The sequence below is a fragment of the Nicotiana attenuata genome, unplaced genomic scaffold (assembly GCF_001879085.1).
Source record: "Nicotiana attenuata strain UT unplaced genomic scaffold, NIATTr2, whole genome shotgun sequence".
In the NCBI taxonomy this organism is placed as follows: Eukaryota; Viridiplantae; Streptophyta; class Magnoliopsida; order Solanales; family Solanaceae; genus Nicotiana; species Nicotiana attenuata.
In genome coordinates this window covers 539,517-557,840 of record NW_017670478.1, presented here as the reverse complement: position 1 = coordinate 557,840, position 18,324 = coordinate 539,517, and the positions used below count along the sequence as shown (strand labels likewise).

Genomic DNA, 18,324 nt, shown 5'->3' with positions numbered 1-18,324 from the left:
GAGTAAAAATGATAGAGACGTAAACAGCCCATCGGACAAAACATGTACCATAAACCGCCCCTCGGGCATAATATCAACAAAACCAGCCCCTCGGGCTACCTCAATATCACTCGCAATCAGCCCCTAGAGCATAACATGAATCAAGAACCACCCCTTGGGCAACATAGATCAAGAACAGCCCCCCGGGCTTCAATATGAAACAATAATAGCCCTTCGGGCTACAACACATCACACACTGGTTACCCGCGCTCACTGGGGGTGTACAGACTCCGGGAGGGGCCCCTTACGGCCCAAGCGCAATATCAAGCCATCTCGTGGCATAATCAAATAGGCTCTCGGCCTCATATCAATCACAAGCCACCTCGTGGCATAATAAATCAGGCCCTCGGCCTCTCATATATCACAATCGGTACCACATGCTGCAGCGTAGCCCGATCCCATAGTATCCTCACAATACAGGCCCTCAGCCTCACTTAGTCAGATCTCACTCAAGCCCCTCGGCTGACGGTAAAACAAGTACTCGGCTCAAAATCATTTATGAAATCAAAAGGAGTGAATAAAATCGAGTTATGAAAAACAGTAAGAAAATAGCATGACTGAGTGCAAAAATTAACCAAAACAGTGAGGTAAAACAGTAGTAAAAGCCCTAAGAGTCCAAACAATCGGCACAAGGCCCAGACACGACATTTAGCCCCAAACACAATAATATTTTCCAAAATACAGCAATATCAATAGTTTTCAAGTAAAATACGCGACTTAATAGCGTACGGGGTGGACCAAGTCACAATCCCCAACGGTGCACGACCCCACGCTCGCCATCTAGCGTGTGCGTCACCTCAAAGTATCACAACGATGTGTGTTTTATACCCTCAGAACAGTATTTACAATCATTACTTACCTCTATCCCGTCCAATCTCTAGCCCGCCATGCCTTTGCCTCTCGAATTGGCCTTCGGATGCTCCAAATCTATCCAAAAACAGATTTATACCATCCAAATATGCTAAGGGAACAAAGCCCACTCAAAAATATTCAATTTATACCAAAAATCCCGAAATTGGCCAAACTTGGCCCCCGGGCCCACGTCTCGGAATCCGACAAAATTAAAATCAATGGAACCCTCATCTTCCCACGAGTTCATGCATATCAAATACTTCAAAATCCGACTAGAAATGGCCCCTCAAATCCCTAGATTTAGGTCTCCAATTCCCAAGCCCTAACTTCTAATTTTTAGGTTTATTTTCCATAATTTCCATGATTAAATAGGTAGAAATCACATTAGAATTGATATTAAGTCCAAAATTCTTACCTCCAAGTGTTCCTCCTTGATTCCCTCTTCAATCCTCTCCAAAAAGCTCTAAAAACGCACAAAAATGGAGGAACTTAGGTTCAAAATCGCGGAACATGCCTTTTAAACATTCTGCCCAGTCATTTCAAATCCTTCTTCGTGAACGCGGTCCAAGCCTCGCGTTCGCGAAGCACAACTTGACGTTGACCATTTTTTCCTTCATCGCGAACGCGACAAAATGCACATGAACACGAACCTTTAGCTTCACAATTCACCGCGAATGCGACCACCCACTCGCGAACGCGAAGACTAATCTGACCTGGACCCAACTGCTCGCCTTTCCTCTACGCGAAAGCGTCTAACCACTCGCGAACGCGATGACCATTGAGCTCAACCCTTCGCGATCGCGTGACCTCTTTCGCGAATGCGAAGGCCAACTTCACAGCCTCCCATCCTAACCCTTCGCGAACGCGAGGGTCCACTCGCGAACGCGAAGGCCAAAAGCCTGCAACACCAGCAACAGATTTTTCTGCAATCTTTTCAACTTGAAATGATCCGTTCAACCACCCGAAACTCACCCGAGGCCCTCGAGACCTCAACCAAACACACCAACATATCCCATAACATCATTCAAACTTGTTCCAACCTTAGAAACTCTCAAAACAACATCAAAACACCAAATTTGCATCTGATTCAAACCTAAGAATTCTAAAAACTTCCAAATTCCGCTTTCGATCAAAAAGTCTATCAAACCACGTCCGAATGACCTGGAATTTTTCACACACGTCCCAAATGACACAACGGACCTATTGTAACTTCTAGAATTCCATTCCGACCCCTATATCAAAATCTCACCTATCAACCGAAAAATACCAAAATTTCAATTTCGCCAATTCAAGACAAAACCTTCCACGGACCTCCAAAATACATTCCGATCACGCTCCTAAGTCCCAAATCACCTAACGGAGATAACCAAATCATAAAAATTCCAATCCGAGATCATATTCTAACAAGTCAAAACTTGGTCAAACCTTTCAAATTTTAAGCTTCAAACTGAGAAATGTTCTCCCAAATTCATTCCGATTACCCTGAAAACCTAAACCGACGATTTACATAAGTCATAATACATTACACGGGGCTAGTCATACCCGAGAACTGGCGAGCGAAATGAAAAAGCTCAAAACGACCGGTCGGGTCATTATAGATATGGAAGACTTGGGACAGGAAGCACATATCCTTGGGATCAAGCTTGTGCGAGATCAGAAGCAAAGGATATTAGGCTTGTCCCAAGCACTTTATATTGATACTATTCTCACCAGGTTTAACATGCAAGATTCCAAGAAAGGGTTTCTCCCTTTTAGACATGGAATCTCTCTGTCGAAAAATCAGTCCCCAAAAATGACTGATGAGATAGAAAAAATGAAGGCGGTCCCCTATGATTCTGCTGTAGGGAGTCTTATGTATGATATGCTATGTACTAGACCTGACATCTGCTTTGCTGTTAGCATGGTTAGTAGATTTCAGTCTAACTAGACAAGAACACTGGGCTGCCGTTAAGCATATAATCAAGTACTTGAAAAGGACTAGGGATTATATGTTGGTGTATCACTCAGGTGATCTTGCACCCATTGGCTATACTGATTCAGATTTCCAGTCAGATAGAGACTCTAGAAAATCTACCTCAGGATATGTTTTTACCTTAGGAGGTCGAGCCATAAGTTGGAGGAGCATCAAGCAATCATGTGTTGCTGATTCCACCATGAAAGCCGAATATGTGGCTGCATCTGAGGCAACTAAAGAGGCTGTTTGGCTCAGGAACTTTCTGAAAGAGCTTAATGTGGTTCCTTCGATTCAAGCACCGATTGTACTTTATTATGACAATAGCGGTGTAGTTGCAAACTCGAAGGAACCAAGAAACCATAAAAGGAGTAAGCATATTGAGCGTAAATATCACTTAATTCGGGACATAACTCAGAGAGGTGATGCAAGAGTGATGAAGATTGTGTCAGAGGACAATTTGGCAGACCCGTTTACAGAGAGCTTGACACAGAAGATTTTNTTATTGGATATCCAAAAGGAACAAAAGGCGGTTTGTTTTATTGTCCCAAAGAAAAGAAGGTAATTGTTACGATAAATGCTAGATTTTTAGAAAAGGACTATCTAACGAACCATATTCCTAGAAGTAAACAAGTTTTACAGGAATTAAACAATGAAGTAACTAAAGACTCATCTCTAGAACGTATCCCGGAAGCCAGTATTGACATACCACTGCATTATCCTAGTGGGAGAAATGTCAAATAGGCAGCAGATTGCACAAGAGCAATTGCCTGACATCTCACTACCCCAAAGTAGTGGGAGTAATGTTGAGCAACCTCAGATTGTTAAGCAACCTCAGATTGTTGAACAACCTGAAATTGTTATGCAACCTGCACTCCAGGAAGAAGTTAATGATATCCCAGCACCGCAAGGTGTGGAGGATAACATTGAGGCTTCAGTTCCAGGAAATGATGATGTGATTCAACAATAAAATTAGCCTCCACCTGTAGTGACTAGTCGTAGTGGGAGAATTATTAGAAAACCTCTCCGGTTTGCGCTCTTGGGAGAATCTTATGATAGAATCCCTAAAGATCCTAATACAGAACCTATTAATTATGACGAATCACTACATGATACAGATGCTGATAAATGGGTTGATGCTATGAAATTTGAAATGGAGTCCATGTACTCCAATCAAGTCTGGGATCTTGTAGAACCACCTACTGGAGTCAAACCCATAGGTTGTAGATGGATCTATAAGAAAAAGAGAGGAGTGGGTGGAAAAGTGCAAACTTTTAAAGCTACGCTTGTTGCAAAAGGGTTTACTCAAAAAGAAGGGATCGATTATGAGGAAACTTTTTCGCCGGTAGCCATGCATAAATCCATTAGGATTCTCTTATACATTGCTGCTCATTACGATTATGAGATCTGGCAAATGGATGTCAAGACCGCTTTTCTAAATGGAAGTCTTGATGAGTGCATCTATATGGCACAACCAGTTGGTTTCATAAAAAGTGGCAATGAGCACATGTTGTGTAAATTAAAGAAATCCATTTATGGATAGAAACAAGCTTCTAGGGCTGGAACACTTGTTTTGACGCATCGATTAGGACCTTCGATTTTGATCAATGTGAAAATGAGTCTTGTGTCTATAAGAAGTGGAATGGAGATAAAGTTACATTTTTGGTATTGTACGTAGACGATATTTGGCTCATAGGAGATAATGTGAGCATGTTGAATTCAGTAAAGGAATGGTTGTCCTCACGTTTCGATATGAAAGACTTGGGACAGGCAACACATATCCTTGGGATCAAGCTTATGCGAGATCGCAAGCAAATGATATTAGGCTTGTCCCAAGCACTTTATATTGATACTATTCTCACCAGGTTTAGCATGCAAGATTCCAAGAAAGGGTTTCTCCCCATGGAATCTCTCTGTCAAGAGAACAGTCCCCAAAAATGACTGATGAGATAGAAAAGATGAAGGCAGTCCCTTATGCTTCTGCTGTAGGGAGTCTTATGTATGCAATGCTATGTACTAGACCTGACATCTGCTTTGCTGTTGGCATGGTTAGTAGATTTCAGTCTAACCCTGGTCGAGAACATTGGACTGCTGTTAAGCATATAATCAAGTACTTGAAGAGGACTAGGGATTATATGTTGGTGTATCATCAGGTGATCTTGCACCCATTGGCTATACTGATTCAGATTTCCAGTCAGATAGAGACTCTAGAAAATCTACCTCAGGATATGTTTTTACCTTAGGAGGTGGAGCCATAAGTTGGAGGAGCATCAAGCAATCATGTGTTGCTGATTCCACCATGGAAGCCGAATATGTGGCTGCATCTGAGGCAACTAAAGAGGCTGTTTGGCTCAGGAACTTTCTGAAAGAGCTTAATGTGGTTCCTTCGATTCAAGCACCGATTGTACTTTATTATGACAATAGCGGTGTAGTTGCAAACTCGAAGGAACCAAGAAACCATAAAAGGAGTAAGCATATTGAGCGTAAATATCACTTAATTCGGGACATAACTCAGAGAGGTGATGCAAGAGTGATGAAGATTGTGTCAGAGGACAATTTGGCAGACCCGTTTACAGAGAGCTTGACACAGAAGATTTTTGACAAGCATGTGGAAGGAATGGGTGTTAGAGTAGTAGACGCATGGTTATGAGTCTAAGTGGGAGATTGTTGAGATATTCTATTAACCATGCGGTTTAGACGTAGTATTTTGTTTTATTCTTTATGGAACAATTATTTATTTAATTTATTCAATTCAATAAAGTACTATTTTAAATAGATTATTTGTTACATGTGTGTCCTTTTAGTTATGTAGTAGACAATTTAGTGTATGGAGTCTTAGCTCATGCACAGAAGATTAAATTGTTGGTTCTCATAATTAATAAACTATGTTCACAATCAAAAATATTATTGGACAAAATATCTTGATGATTGTAGCACAAGATTATAGTATAATTTGTCTTGATTATGGGAGTGGTTTTACTCCGACTTCTTGTGCTAATATACTCTCGGTGTATATTGAATGGACCAAGTAGAGAAAAGATATTTTTGTATTGAATATATAAAATATTTTCTCTAATTCATTAAATGAGCTTATACTCCTAATCTTGATATAATTATTATGATCAATGTAACTTATTTATTGTTTTGATTTATCAAAAGGTATAACTCTATTCAGAGTTAGTGTATGCCTAATAGATTGGACAATAACGAATAACATTCGTCAATAATAATTAGTTGATAGAATCCATGACTCGATTTTGAGTTTGATGATACCCCTTTATGTAAGCTTATAAGTTTTCATGTGAAAACCAGGCTGGTGGATTTTGTATCCGTCACATGAAATAGTTTAAGTAGAACTGCAAAGGATTTAATTAGTTGATTAAATTAAATTTTTAGTGATTTAATTTAATTAACTGGTATTTGAGATCTTAACATGGGGAATTAAAATACGTGTTATTGAATTTTCGATATTCATATTGAGGAGTTCAATTGCAGTTTTTTAGTGGAATAAGTTGCAATTAATTATAGTAAGAATTAATTCATGCTAATTTCGAATTAATGCTATAATTGGTAGCCTCTTATTATTTCTGTGGTCCCTTCTATACCTAGTAAAAATCTGGACAAGACTTGGGTAAAAAGTGACTTGGGAGAAAAGTCATCTAGTAGAGCTGGAGTATGATTCTACTTGTAAAAGCAGAGTCCTACATGTTTTTGGAGCTAAATTTCGTCCAAAAGTAAGTCTATTAAAGGAAGACTAATTTCACCAAATAACTTACTTTTTAGAGTTGTATTGTTCTTGCCCACCCTAAAGCAAAATCGTCCAAAGGTTTTACTACGCATATAGCAGAAGACTGCAGCCCTGGATTCTTGCTGTGTGGAAGATTTGTGCAACGATTTCAAGAGGTTAGTGCTTCTAATCTGGCGATTATAGCATTGTCTAGTTTACATGTATTTGATGCCTGATTTGTATGCTTGCTTCCGCTGCGCATGTTCTAACAAGATTCACTTTTGGTATCATTTTACTTTATGAATACGGGTATTGAGTCGGGTCGGGTAATTCCTATTTTAAGGGCAAAAAATTTTGGTCACTCAAAACTAATTGCTTTCGCTAATATATATATATATATATATATATATATATATATATATATATATATATATATATATTNATATATATATATTCTTGGGAGGTAAAAATATGTATTTTCTATTTTAATTGGGTTATAATTAATTACACTGGAAATAAATAATAATAAAAATGTAGAATAAGAAAATACTATTGGAAAGTTGTGTTTTCTAGTCACTATGAATTTTGTGAGTTAGTGAAAGTTTTGTATTTTTTGTGTGGAAAAACATAGTTATATGACTTTGGTGAAAAAAAGTTATAGCAATATGAGCAATTGCTTGCTGTTTTTCTTATCAAATACTTTTCAGGTCTATTTTACAGAACTACTCAAATTGGATGGACGTTCTTATCCTTCTCCCTCCCTTTTCTTAAACAAAATAGGGGATCTGAACTAAGTCATGAAACGAAAGGAAACACTCTCATTTTTTAAATTGTTTTGTTTCAAAATACTACCATCTCTGTTGATTGTTCCAACTCAAAGAATTTAGAAGAAAAAAAAAGAAGAGATGGAATCGAATACTCAATTCACCACGACCATTTAACTAATCGAAGGCTGAATTCCTATATGTAGTAACCAAAGGATATGATAAAAAGTGCATTTATAATTCCATCTTATAGGGTAATGATAAATCAAATACTGATTAGACTTGATGCTTGCAAGTGTTCTTAACTGTAGCCATTACATACCAAATAAGTCAAAACAATCCAAGTGTCGTTTTCAAATGACCATTGCCACTGTTAAAAAGTAGTCGCGTCAAGAATCACATAATTTAATCGAGTTTCAGTCTTTTCCTACTAATGGTTCTATGAATTATGAGATCCTAAGTGCAAGAAAATTCACAACTTGAAACAATAGTAATTTATTTATTTAAATTAACGGTATGAAAGAGAAAAGCACTTAGAAATTCAAGTGCAAGGTGCCATTTTGGCCTTGAAAGATAAGAAGGTTTAAAACTTTCATAATTATCCTAATTAACGAGATGTAATTTCTAAGGTTGCTTTGGAACATCAGACTCAAAGGCAAGCCCAATTCCAAGCCCACCTTGAGCCCGTAATTTGTCAATGTAACAACGAACCTCATGTGCTATCATACGCTGCATAATCGTCACCAAGCATGTTTCTTCCATCTCCACCGTACATTTTTCCTCCTTCACTTTATGATCACCGTTGATCGGTGGCGGAACTTCATCCTTGACCTTCCCTTCATCAACAGCAAGTGACTGTAGCAATCCTCCCCCAGGCAGCGACAACGTCAATGAAGTCTCCGGCCCATTAAGGCCCAAATCATCAGCGTCCAGCCCACAACTACTCTGCTCCTGCGATGCACGAGAACACTGCCTCTTTGAGTTGGACTCTGACGATGACCCAGTCCTCGACTCATCCAATGCCATAAGCATAGTCGCCGCTGCCGGCGCCTCCGGCGCGTGTCGCTTACGACGGAGCGTGGAGTTCCAGTGATTTTTTATGGCATTATCTGTCCTTCCAGGTAAGAGGCGCGCGATTGTAGCCCACCTATTACCATGAACAGCATGCGCCTGAAGGATAATAGCATCCTCGGAAGGGGTAAAAGGACGGTGTTGCACGGCGGGGCTGAGCTGATTGCACCACCGCAGACGGCAAGACTTACCGGATCTACCGGGAATGCCGGTGCTTATAAGGGACCAATTTCGTGGACCATGTTGGTCCACTAGCTTAGTCAACATGGCGTCCTCTTCGGGACTCCATGATCCTTTGATCTTTTCACTAGTACCATCCATTGAATATTATATGTGTATAGTATAAAGGGAAGAAATGGTTAGGGTTTAGAAATAGAAAAGGAAGGAAGGGAAGATGAACATGTACATGTAATCAGCGTAACAATAACCGTAAGGAAAGAGGAGTTGTTGGCATGAAACGTAAACTGCTCGCATTGACGAAACCACTTCTAGTTGGTTTCTTTTTTGTTAGTTAGTTTGTTTGTTTCTAATACTACTAAAATACTGCTAAATGAAAATTTTATTTTCTTGTTTGTTTAATTGTTTATTGTGTGTGTCTGCATGGTTTGGCAATGAAACGTAACTAACGTATTTTTTTTTTGGTATAGAAAAATTAGAAGTGATGAGTCAAGCCAATCAAGTGAAAAGTAGGAAGAGGATGGGTAACTGATACTAAAAGAATAGGCTTTTCCTGAAAAATGCAAGAGGGGCGTTATAGAAGAGAAACTGCTGAGATTACGACCCCGAAACTGTGGCAGTTAGGTTTGTTCATTTCGAATTTCCTCCTAACCATTTCCTACTACTTTACTACATAAGTACTACTACATTTTAAATTCTAATTCTTCATTAGCAACATTGACACTACAACTTATGTAGTTTTCTTTTTATTCTTGTAATTAGTATGGTTTTCATATGATATAAAACACGTCATTTTAGTTAATCTTTTTCACTTTTGTTCTTATGTGGCTTGTAAACTTTGTTCTTATGCCATTTTTTCCTTTCTATACAATATTTGAAACTTATTTACCAAAATTGTTCTAGTTTTATCACCCTAAATAAGGATTACTTACAAATTATATACAATCCATTATTAGTGCCTTAAATTAGGTGATTTATTTACATCCTTTTCCTTTTTTCTCTCATCTCCTCTTTCCTCATTGCCGCCTCTCTCATCAATTTTTCTTTCTTTCTTCATCACTCTCTCTCACCGTCTTTCTCTCTCAATAAGGTAAGCCTAAAAGTTGTCTTCCGCCAATCAACCTATTGAAGTAACCTCCAGGTTGTAGGAATTGAAGATTCAAACACTAATCTATCATAAAGCTTTGAATTCGAATTTAGGTTTTTAAAAATCATAATTTATTTGGATTGGGCGTTGTTGTAAACAATTGAGAATATTGTTTGGAGTTTATATCTCAATTTTGAGGGTGTTTGGTGAAGATTAGACTTGATTTTGGCGGAATTTCAGATTGAAACTCGAAGAAGAAGAAGAAGAAGAAGACATGACATACAATATACTTACGAAATTATAGTAAAGTTGTAGTATAATTGTATTCTATTGTAGTTATATATTTTTTTATTTCAATGTTATATGAAAGTTGAAAAAATAGTTGTATAGTGTATGAATCGTCGTATAAAATTTGTATTTAAGTTATCAACACTATCTTTTTACATAAAGTTATTGATATATATCGAAATTTGCCATAGATTTTATGAGGTTAATAACTATCGTGCGGGGCCAGTAAAGTATTCTGTTTCACTTGATGATTAACTTAACCAATACACTAATTTATCACAAATTAACGAAACCTATTTAAATAAGCACTAAAACTGATACATCATACTTACAATTAATATTATACAACTTGATGGTACAACAACATACAAATTTAAAAATAAACTTCGTACAACTTTAATACAAACTGATATATCTACAACAACATACATACATATATAAATTTCATACAACTAATTATATATTATATACTTATATAACCTATCTACAACTTCCATACATTAGTTTTACCTAGTTAAAATACATCTACAATATCATACAACTTAAATACAATTTTATAAATTTTATACAATATGTCTTTTATATATTTTGTATCTGATTTATATATATTTTGTATTTGGTGTGTGTTTCTTCCTCTCTAAAATTCCAATCAAAACTTTCTCTCTTCATATAATTTTGAAACATATCAACAATTTTATGTAAAAAGATAGTATTAATAACTTAAATACAAATTTTATACAATGATTCATACATTACAACTATTTTTTAACTTTCATACAACATTCAAATAAAAATATATATAACTACAAAAAAAATACAATTTACATGCAATTATACTATAACTTTTTTGTTACATACCGCATTTTCGTATGCTAAAGTTTCGTCGTAAGTTAATCAACGTAAGTTCTGGATTGCGATTATTTTGAGATTATAAGCATTATGCTATTTCAAACAAGTGATGAATAAATTCGTGAAGGTGAGAGGGTAAGAAAATCGAAGAAAATAAATTTCGTCAAAGTTGGAGATAAAATACGGTCCAAGCTATAATATCCCGTATTAATGGACTAGTGCCATACAAGGTACCACATGACCATGATAGTGAGGCGTATAAGGTGTGCTAAAACAATGATAAATATTTTAAGTAATTTGAGATAATTCTTAATTATGTGGATAATTGGGTAATTATGGATTTTAGTGGGAGATTAACCAAGCAAATTAAGCTAATTAAGTAATTTATGCTTAGTAAGCCAAAAACGTGGCAGCAATCAAAACCAAGATCAAAGACACCAAATGTGACTCTTAAAGTGCATACAATAGGTGTCATATTACTCAATACTATAGCAGCTCATTCCGAATGATTAGCAATGTGAATTTTGCTACAAAAATCATACGAGACTACGTAATATTATGGCAACTAGATATTGCGATTTTAAGGGAGTACAGTGCAATCTTTCTCAAGAATATCATATGGATTTTCCTTACATCGATCCGCCGTTACATGTTATCGCAATTGACATGGGTTGGAAGGATTGTCAAGAGAATCAGCTCAGGTATGTTAAGGCTAAGCCCTTCCTTCATTTTGGCATGATCTTGTAATTACACGAGTTTGATAACGAGGCATAAAGAGAAATTCATATTCCTGAATTTATGTACNCTCCTAGTTACTTTCAGTTATTATATTATCAGTTCAGTTGCAACTTTCAGTATATTGCCTTACATACTCGGTACATTGTTTCATACGGACATCCCTTTTCTGGGGCCACTGCATTTCATGCGTGCAGGTTCAGACAGACAGACGGGTAGACCTCCTCATTAGGTGTTGCCCGAGTTTAGCTTGATCGGTAAGTTCCATGCCCTTCGGAGTTGCCGGGTCTAGAGCTTTATGTACATCTTGTGTATATATGTATGATGTTATGAGTAGGTCGGGGCCCTGTTCCGATCACAGTATATCCATCAGTAGAGGCTTGTAGACATATCCTGTCAGTTAGTGCGGTATGTTGGGCTTGTAGGCCTATGTATATTTTGTTGGTTGGCCAGCTGTAGTAGTTATGATGGCCTTGTCGGCCCAAATTTATATTGGTGTTTAGTCTGCATTCGCGATTGTCTTGCATTGTGGCCCATGGCCAAAGTATGACATTATATGTTCAGAGTCCCTTAGTCGCAAGTTAGTACGCAAGGATAGGTGAGGCACCGGGTGCCGGTCTTGCCCCCCAGGATCGGGGTGTGACAAAAGTGGTATCGAAGCAGTTCTGTCCTAGCGAGTCTACAAGTCGTATCTAGTAGAGTCTTGTTTATGGGTGTGTCGTGCACCACACTTATAAGCAGAAGGCTACAGGGCATATAGGACTGTCACTCTTTCTTCTTACTCTAGATTGTGAGGTAGAGCTCAGTTGTAAGAACTCAATTTCCTAAACTCTATCTTATTCGTAATACAACGATGCCTACATTCAGAAATACGGTGGGTACGAGATTTAGCTGTGGAAGTGTTGAGTCAGAGAAACTCGGTTTTGCATCGTGCTTATGATGAGTAAATGTGATGTCTTCAGCAGATCATGCATGTACTAAAAGGTGTAAGGTTCTTGATAAGGAGCTTTAAGGCAAGAATACTTATCCACTTTTAAAGAATCGGAAGGAAGACACAAGTTTCAGCAAGTAAAAAAAGCAAGCTGAAGGGTATGAGGTACCCGGTTAATGAAGATTATCATTATTTACCATTCAAGAAGAGATATATAAGCCTTTTGAGTTACCTCCAACAATAACACAAGTAGTATAAGAGAAGGATGGATATCAGGATCCGCCTGGGGGTCAAAGTGACCCAAAATGGTGAATGAATTGTTTGCATTAGTTGACATTTTCGAAGGATAGTGCAAATGTGCTAATGAATCTCCTTGTGAGACACCTAGATGGTGCACTCTAAAATAGAACAGCTAGATGTGAGACTATAAAGATAGGCACTAGAAGTCTTAAATGGATAAATATTATCTTAATGTGGATCCCGTCCCTAGTAGACCGAGAATGTTGGGCAACACGAAGAATCAATGAATAAAGCAAGGGGAGCCAAAAGCAAAAGAATATCTTGTTGAAGTCTTCAGAAGAAAGTGATACGTAGAAATATTAGCAGAGAAATAAGAAGAGAGATGAGGAAGCATTGTGAGTAAGATATGATACATGGATGACAACTGTAGATTAAAAAAGATAGTATTACAGATCCTATAGTCAGGTGAAGGAAGAGACGAGAGGTGATAGGCCTTGAGACAATAAAAGAGTATAGTCTATAAAGTCATATCCTCATTTCGAGAAATAAGCATGTGACTCTAACGTGATTACCAGAAGGAAAAGTAAGACCCCAAAGTAATAGAAATTAGTATAGATTGGTGAACAAGATAGACTAAACATGAACTAGGGACTGAGTGGTTTGATAATGGTCGACATCATGAGAATTTTAGATTACGCTCCGGCGATAATAGAATGGACAATAGAAGAAGATTCATGAGAAATTCAGAAAATGGTCATTCAGGAAAACGCTTCCCTAAAGTAAGCAATGTGAGCAAAGTTAAGCTTAAGGGACTGTATGTGCCATTTATACTAAGTGTCAACCTCGCGAGTAAGGAATTTTTTCATCCTTGGTACAGAAGGATTACCGCAAGGCAAGGAAGGGTCATCAATGATGTGAAAAGACGCCAAAGATGAAAAGGTAATACATCTATAGGTAGATCGTCGTGGCTCTAACTCTTAGCACTACCCTAAAGGGGGGAATATGGAGTGATGTGGCATTAAGTCAAAATTAAGTGGTTCTAGTAACTATGGAACGGTAAAGGAAGAATTTGATAAATGAAAAAAATGAGAAAGGCATGAGATTGTACTTATTCAATCTTATAGATATGCTGCGATTCCAAAACATTATGCAAACACGGCGTTAAAAGAAAGAAGTAAGGGTTCCTGCCCGATATGTTTTTGGTAGATAAGGAGCCAGTACGAGACTTAAGTTAAGACAAAGGAAATAACCTAAAAAAAATATTACACGGAATATTGATATGAGAATAGGCCAACGAGTAGTTGGTCATTGATTCAGGAAGAGCTTAGTTATGGCTAAACAGAAGGTTACAGACGAGTCAACAGATCGTGGAAGATAAACATAGTAAAACCTAACATAGTGAACTCAGCCTCGCAGTAATGTCATTGTAATAATTGAGAAATATTAAGACAGGATTTGGGGTAGTTAAAGGTGTCGTATGATTGTTACGGAGATAAAAGAGAGTGCCACTGGGAAGATAATCAAAATATCAGCTCACAAGCAACCCTACGAGCACAAGGGCATGAAGGTAAGTAAGTAAGGATAATTACAAGTAACAAAGAACATCAAAAATTTCGCCGGGTAAACGATGTAATAAGTTCGCAGCCTTGCATGAATCAGACGGTCCTCCCTAAGTACTACAATGAAAGACTAGCTGAGGAAGTAAGGAAGGAGGCTTCAACCTAAGCATAATGACCCAAAGAGGAAATGGTCTTGTAACAACAGTCTCATAACAACATTGTACGCACTTCATAAGAAAGTGGCACATACCGTGGCTAATGATCAGGAAGTAAAATCAAAAGTAATACTCGAGATCATAGGAGTTGCAAAAAAATTCCGGCGTGCATGGGAACTAAGATAAGCTAAGTATGCACGCAACAACGGGTCAGAAAGATCAGGAAAAGTAATAGCTTATGTTTAAAGGAAGATGAGAAGGAACGGAAGGAATTATTCGATCAATGATCCAGAGTTAGTTACGTTATGAACACACTTAAGGTTTCAGAGTATTATCCATGCAGTATATATGTTGACAAAAGTGGTATCAGCCGTAGAAGACTCCGGTATAAGTTAAAAGAAAGAATTGAGCCCAGGGCATAGGTAAAGGATTGAATTGTTAGAAGATTGTATCATGGATATTCCATAGCACCCATGGAAGGCTAACGTAATAACTAATACCATGAGCCGCACATCGGAAGATAGCTTAAGCCTACATAAAGGTTGATTAGAGGAAAGAGGAACCTAAAGAGATACATCAACTAAGTAAATTCAGGAGTTTGATTATTAGACCTAGAAAATTATGGACATAGTGATTGAGAACATTGCAGGACCACTCTTAATATCAGAGGTACAAGGGAGACAATACAGTAGCCATATTTTATAACGGCTCTACGATAAAGCCAGTTAGAAGTGTACCAGCCTCATAAGAAGTTAGTATGAAGCTCTCACCGAATCATGTAAAGTATTATAATAGAAGTTCAAGTTGTGGATGTGAATTATACCTATGTGGGAGAGAGGTCATGAAAGACATAGAAGATGTGATGTGAGATTTTAAGGTAAGTAAGCTAAAGGTGAACAACGTACAAGATACTCAAATACAGAAGGTTGTGAATAGTCCGTACTTCGGACAAAAGGCTAGAGGCGTTGGGATTCAGTATCTAGGAATGATAGCGGCGACATCAGTGGCATATCTTCCAACCTATGGTTTCTAGGTACTAAGAGATCTAGCCAAGAGAGTAAAGAAGAGTTAGAGATGATGTGATATCTCGCTTGATGTTCTAGAATAACATAAGAAAATCTATGGTGCAAGCAAGTTGAAGGGAGGTTGCGAGCAGTATAAATGGATATATGTAGGTCGAATGATAAAGTATGATAGAGCGACAAGGTTTTAGGAAGACAAGAGTAAGGACAAGAAAGGGTGAGTGAGAAGGTAACGAGAAACAGATGAGTCCTCGGGATTAGGCCCATAAAAACAAGATAGCTGATGGCTTCTCTAAGTTATAGAAAGCTCAGTATAGCCTGAATGAACTCAAAGGAATCTAAGACTAGTAGCATTTGGAAGAGATGGAATGCTGCCCTGGTAGTAGAATAAAGGTGTAATTGCGATAGATAAAGGATGACGTTTGAGCCTTCGATTGAGTAATGATTTGAAGAGGATTTCATGGATTGTGCGGAATTAAAATACCCACATAAGGCGAATCACATTGGGATGCTATAAAATATAATTATTGAAGTACAGTATTGCCCCTAAGGGGATCAGGAAAATCACTGCAAATATTCCTCGATGCAACATAAGCCCACGACAATGTATTATGTAAGAAGTTTCAAGTCTTCAAATGGTAGATTGTAGATCAACATTTAGGTAAATCAATAAGGGATGGATACAAGTTACAAAGTATGAGATGAGATTAGGCCATCGGTCATAAGATGTACAGTAATGAAGGGGTGTTAAAGGACTTAGATTTATACATATGGGATAAGCAATGGAAGTAACCTAGAGTTTGGTAGCAGACCTCAGTAACGACAAATCGAAGTAAGAGTTTTGGTACAATATGATATACCTAGATGCAGTAAAATCATGCGGATGGATAACTGGGTCTATAAAATAAGATATAACAATATTCGTAAGTTCATCAAAGTAACGAGCAAAGAACTTCAGTGTACTTATAGATACCCTGAGGAACATCTTGTCAAGCTCTATATATGCTCACAAAGTAAAGCCTAGAGATTGGCTAAAAACTAGAGGAAAAAGGAGAGAAGAGTCACATAGGCGCACTTACAAGGTCAGAATCGTATAGCTTGCATTATACAACTATTTTTCAACTTTCATACAATATCTAAATAAAAATATATATAACTACAACAAAATATAATTTACATGCAATTATACTAAACTTTACTGTTACATCCCGCATTTTCGTATGTTAAAGTTTCGTCGTAAGTTAATCAACGTCAGTTCGGGAATGAGATTATTTTGAGATTATAAGCATTATGCTATTTCAAACAAGTGATGAATAAATTTGTGAAGGTGAGAGGGTAAGAAAATCGAAGAAAATGAATTTGGTCAAAGTTGGAGATAAAATACGGTTCAAGCTATAACACCCCGTATTTATGGACTAGTGCCATACAAGGTATCACATGACCATGATAGTGAGGTGTATAAGGTGTGCTAAAAAATGATAAATATTTTAAGTAATTTGAGATGATTCTTAATTCTATGGATAATTGGGTAATTATGGATTTTAGTGGGAGATTAACCTAGTAAATTAAGCTAATTAAATAATTTTGGATATGCTTAGTAAGCCAATAACGTGGCAGCAATTGGAACCAAGATCAACGACACCAAATGTGACTCTTGAAGTGCATACAATAGGTGTCATTATTAAAGGATGAGGTGGCTTCATGTAAAGTGTAAAAGGTCTCTTAAAATATCAAATTGAGATGCTACAAGCAACGTTTTCCTTCAGCAACATTCATATGAGTATATTACTCAATACTATAGCAACTCATTCAGAATGATTAGCAACGTGAATTTTTCTACAAAAATCATACGAGACTACGTAATGTATGGCAACGGGATTTTGCGATTCTAAGGAAGTACGGTGCAATTTTTGTCAAGAATATCATATGGATTTTCTCCTACTTCGATCCGCCGTTACATTTTTCGCAATTAACATGGGTTGGAAGGATTGTCAAGAGAATCAGCTCAGGTATGTTAAGGCTAAGCCCTTCCTTCATTTTGGCATGATCTCTTAATTACACGAGTTTGATAACGAGGCATAAAGAGAAATTCATATTCCTGAATTTATGTACATTTCCTAATCTCATAAGTTACAGTATTCTCCCTTGTCGGGACTTCATATTCAATTGAGTATTGTCTTCTTCCAGTCAAAAGAGCAGAGAGTCTATATATATACAGTATTATAGTATTTTCACTGCCATCGAGCTATAATTGATGGGCAGGCCCCTATTGGGCAACCTCTGATTAGATGGTAAGTTATATACCAAGCCTACTGTGGCCGAGCGCCTATGAGCGAGCCTAGTTGGCCAAGATACAGAGCCTAGTATGGCCGAGCACCTATGAGCGAGCCTACTACGGAAGAGCACTTATATATATACTGAGCCTTACAGGGTCGGACATCTATTTTACTTACTATATTGAGAGAGTTGAGTCAGTATCAACAGGTGAGCATATCTCCAGATTATCTTTGACTCCTAGTTTCTTTCAGTTATTATATTATCAGTTCAGTTGCAGATTTCAGTATATTGCCTTACATACTCGATATATTATTTCGTACTGAAGTCCCTTTTCTGGGTGTGCTACATTTCATGAGTGCAGGTTCAGACAGACAGACGGGTACACCTCCTCATTAGGTGTTTCCCGAGTTTAGCTTGATCGGTAAGATCCATGCCCTTCGGAGTTGCCGGGTCTAGAGCTTTATGCACATCTTGTGTATATATGTATGTATGTTATGAGTAGGTCGGGGCCCTGTTCCGATCACAGTATATCCATGAGTAGGGGTTTGTAGACATATCCTGTCAGTTAGTGCAGTATGTTGGGCTTGTAGGCCTATGTAT

General features: G+C 37.6%; 1 protein-coding gene across 1 annotated transcript; it reads right to left on the bottom strand.

Moving 5' to 3' along the window:
• Nucleotides 1-7,713: 7,713 nt before the first annotated feature.
• On the bottom strand, nt 7,714-8,884 carry LOC109240014 (myb protein-like). Its single transcript, XM_019406635.1, has one exon. It carries the CDS (start codon nt 8,723-8,725, stop codon nt 7,958-7,960), a length of 768 nt encoding a protein of 255 aa, XP_019262180.1. The 5' UTR covers nt 8,726-8,884; the 3' UTR covers nt 7,714-7,957.
• Nucleotides 8,885-18,324: the final 9,440 nt, after the last annotated feature.

What these genes read in the sequence shown, in the direction of transcription:
- LOC109240014 (XM_019406635.1), bottom strand. Translation starts at nt 8,725, where the DNA reads ATGGATGGTACTAGTGAAAAGATCAAAGGATCATGGAGTCCCGAAGAG.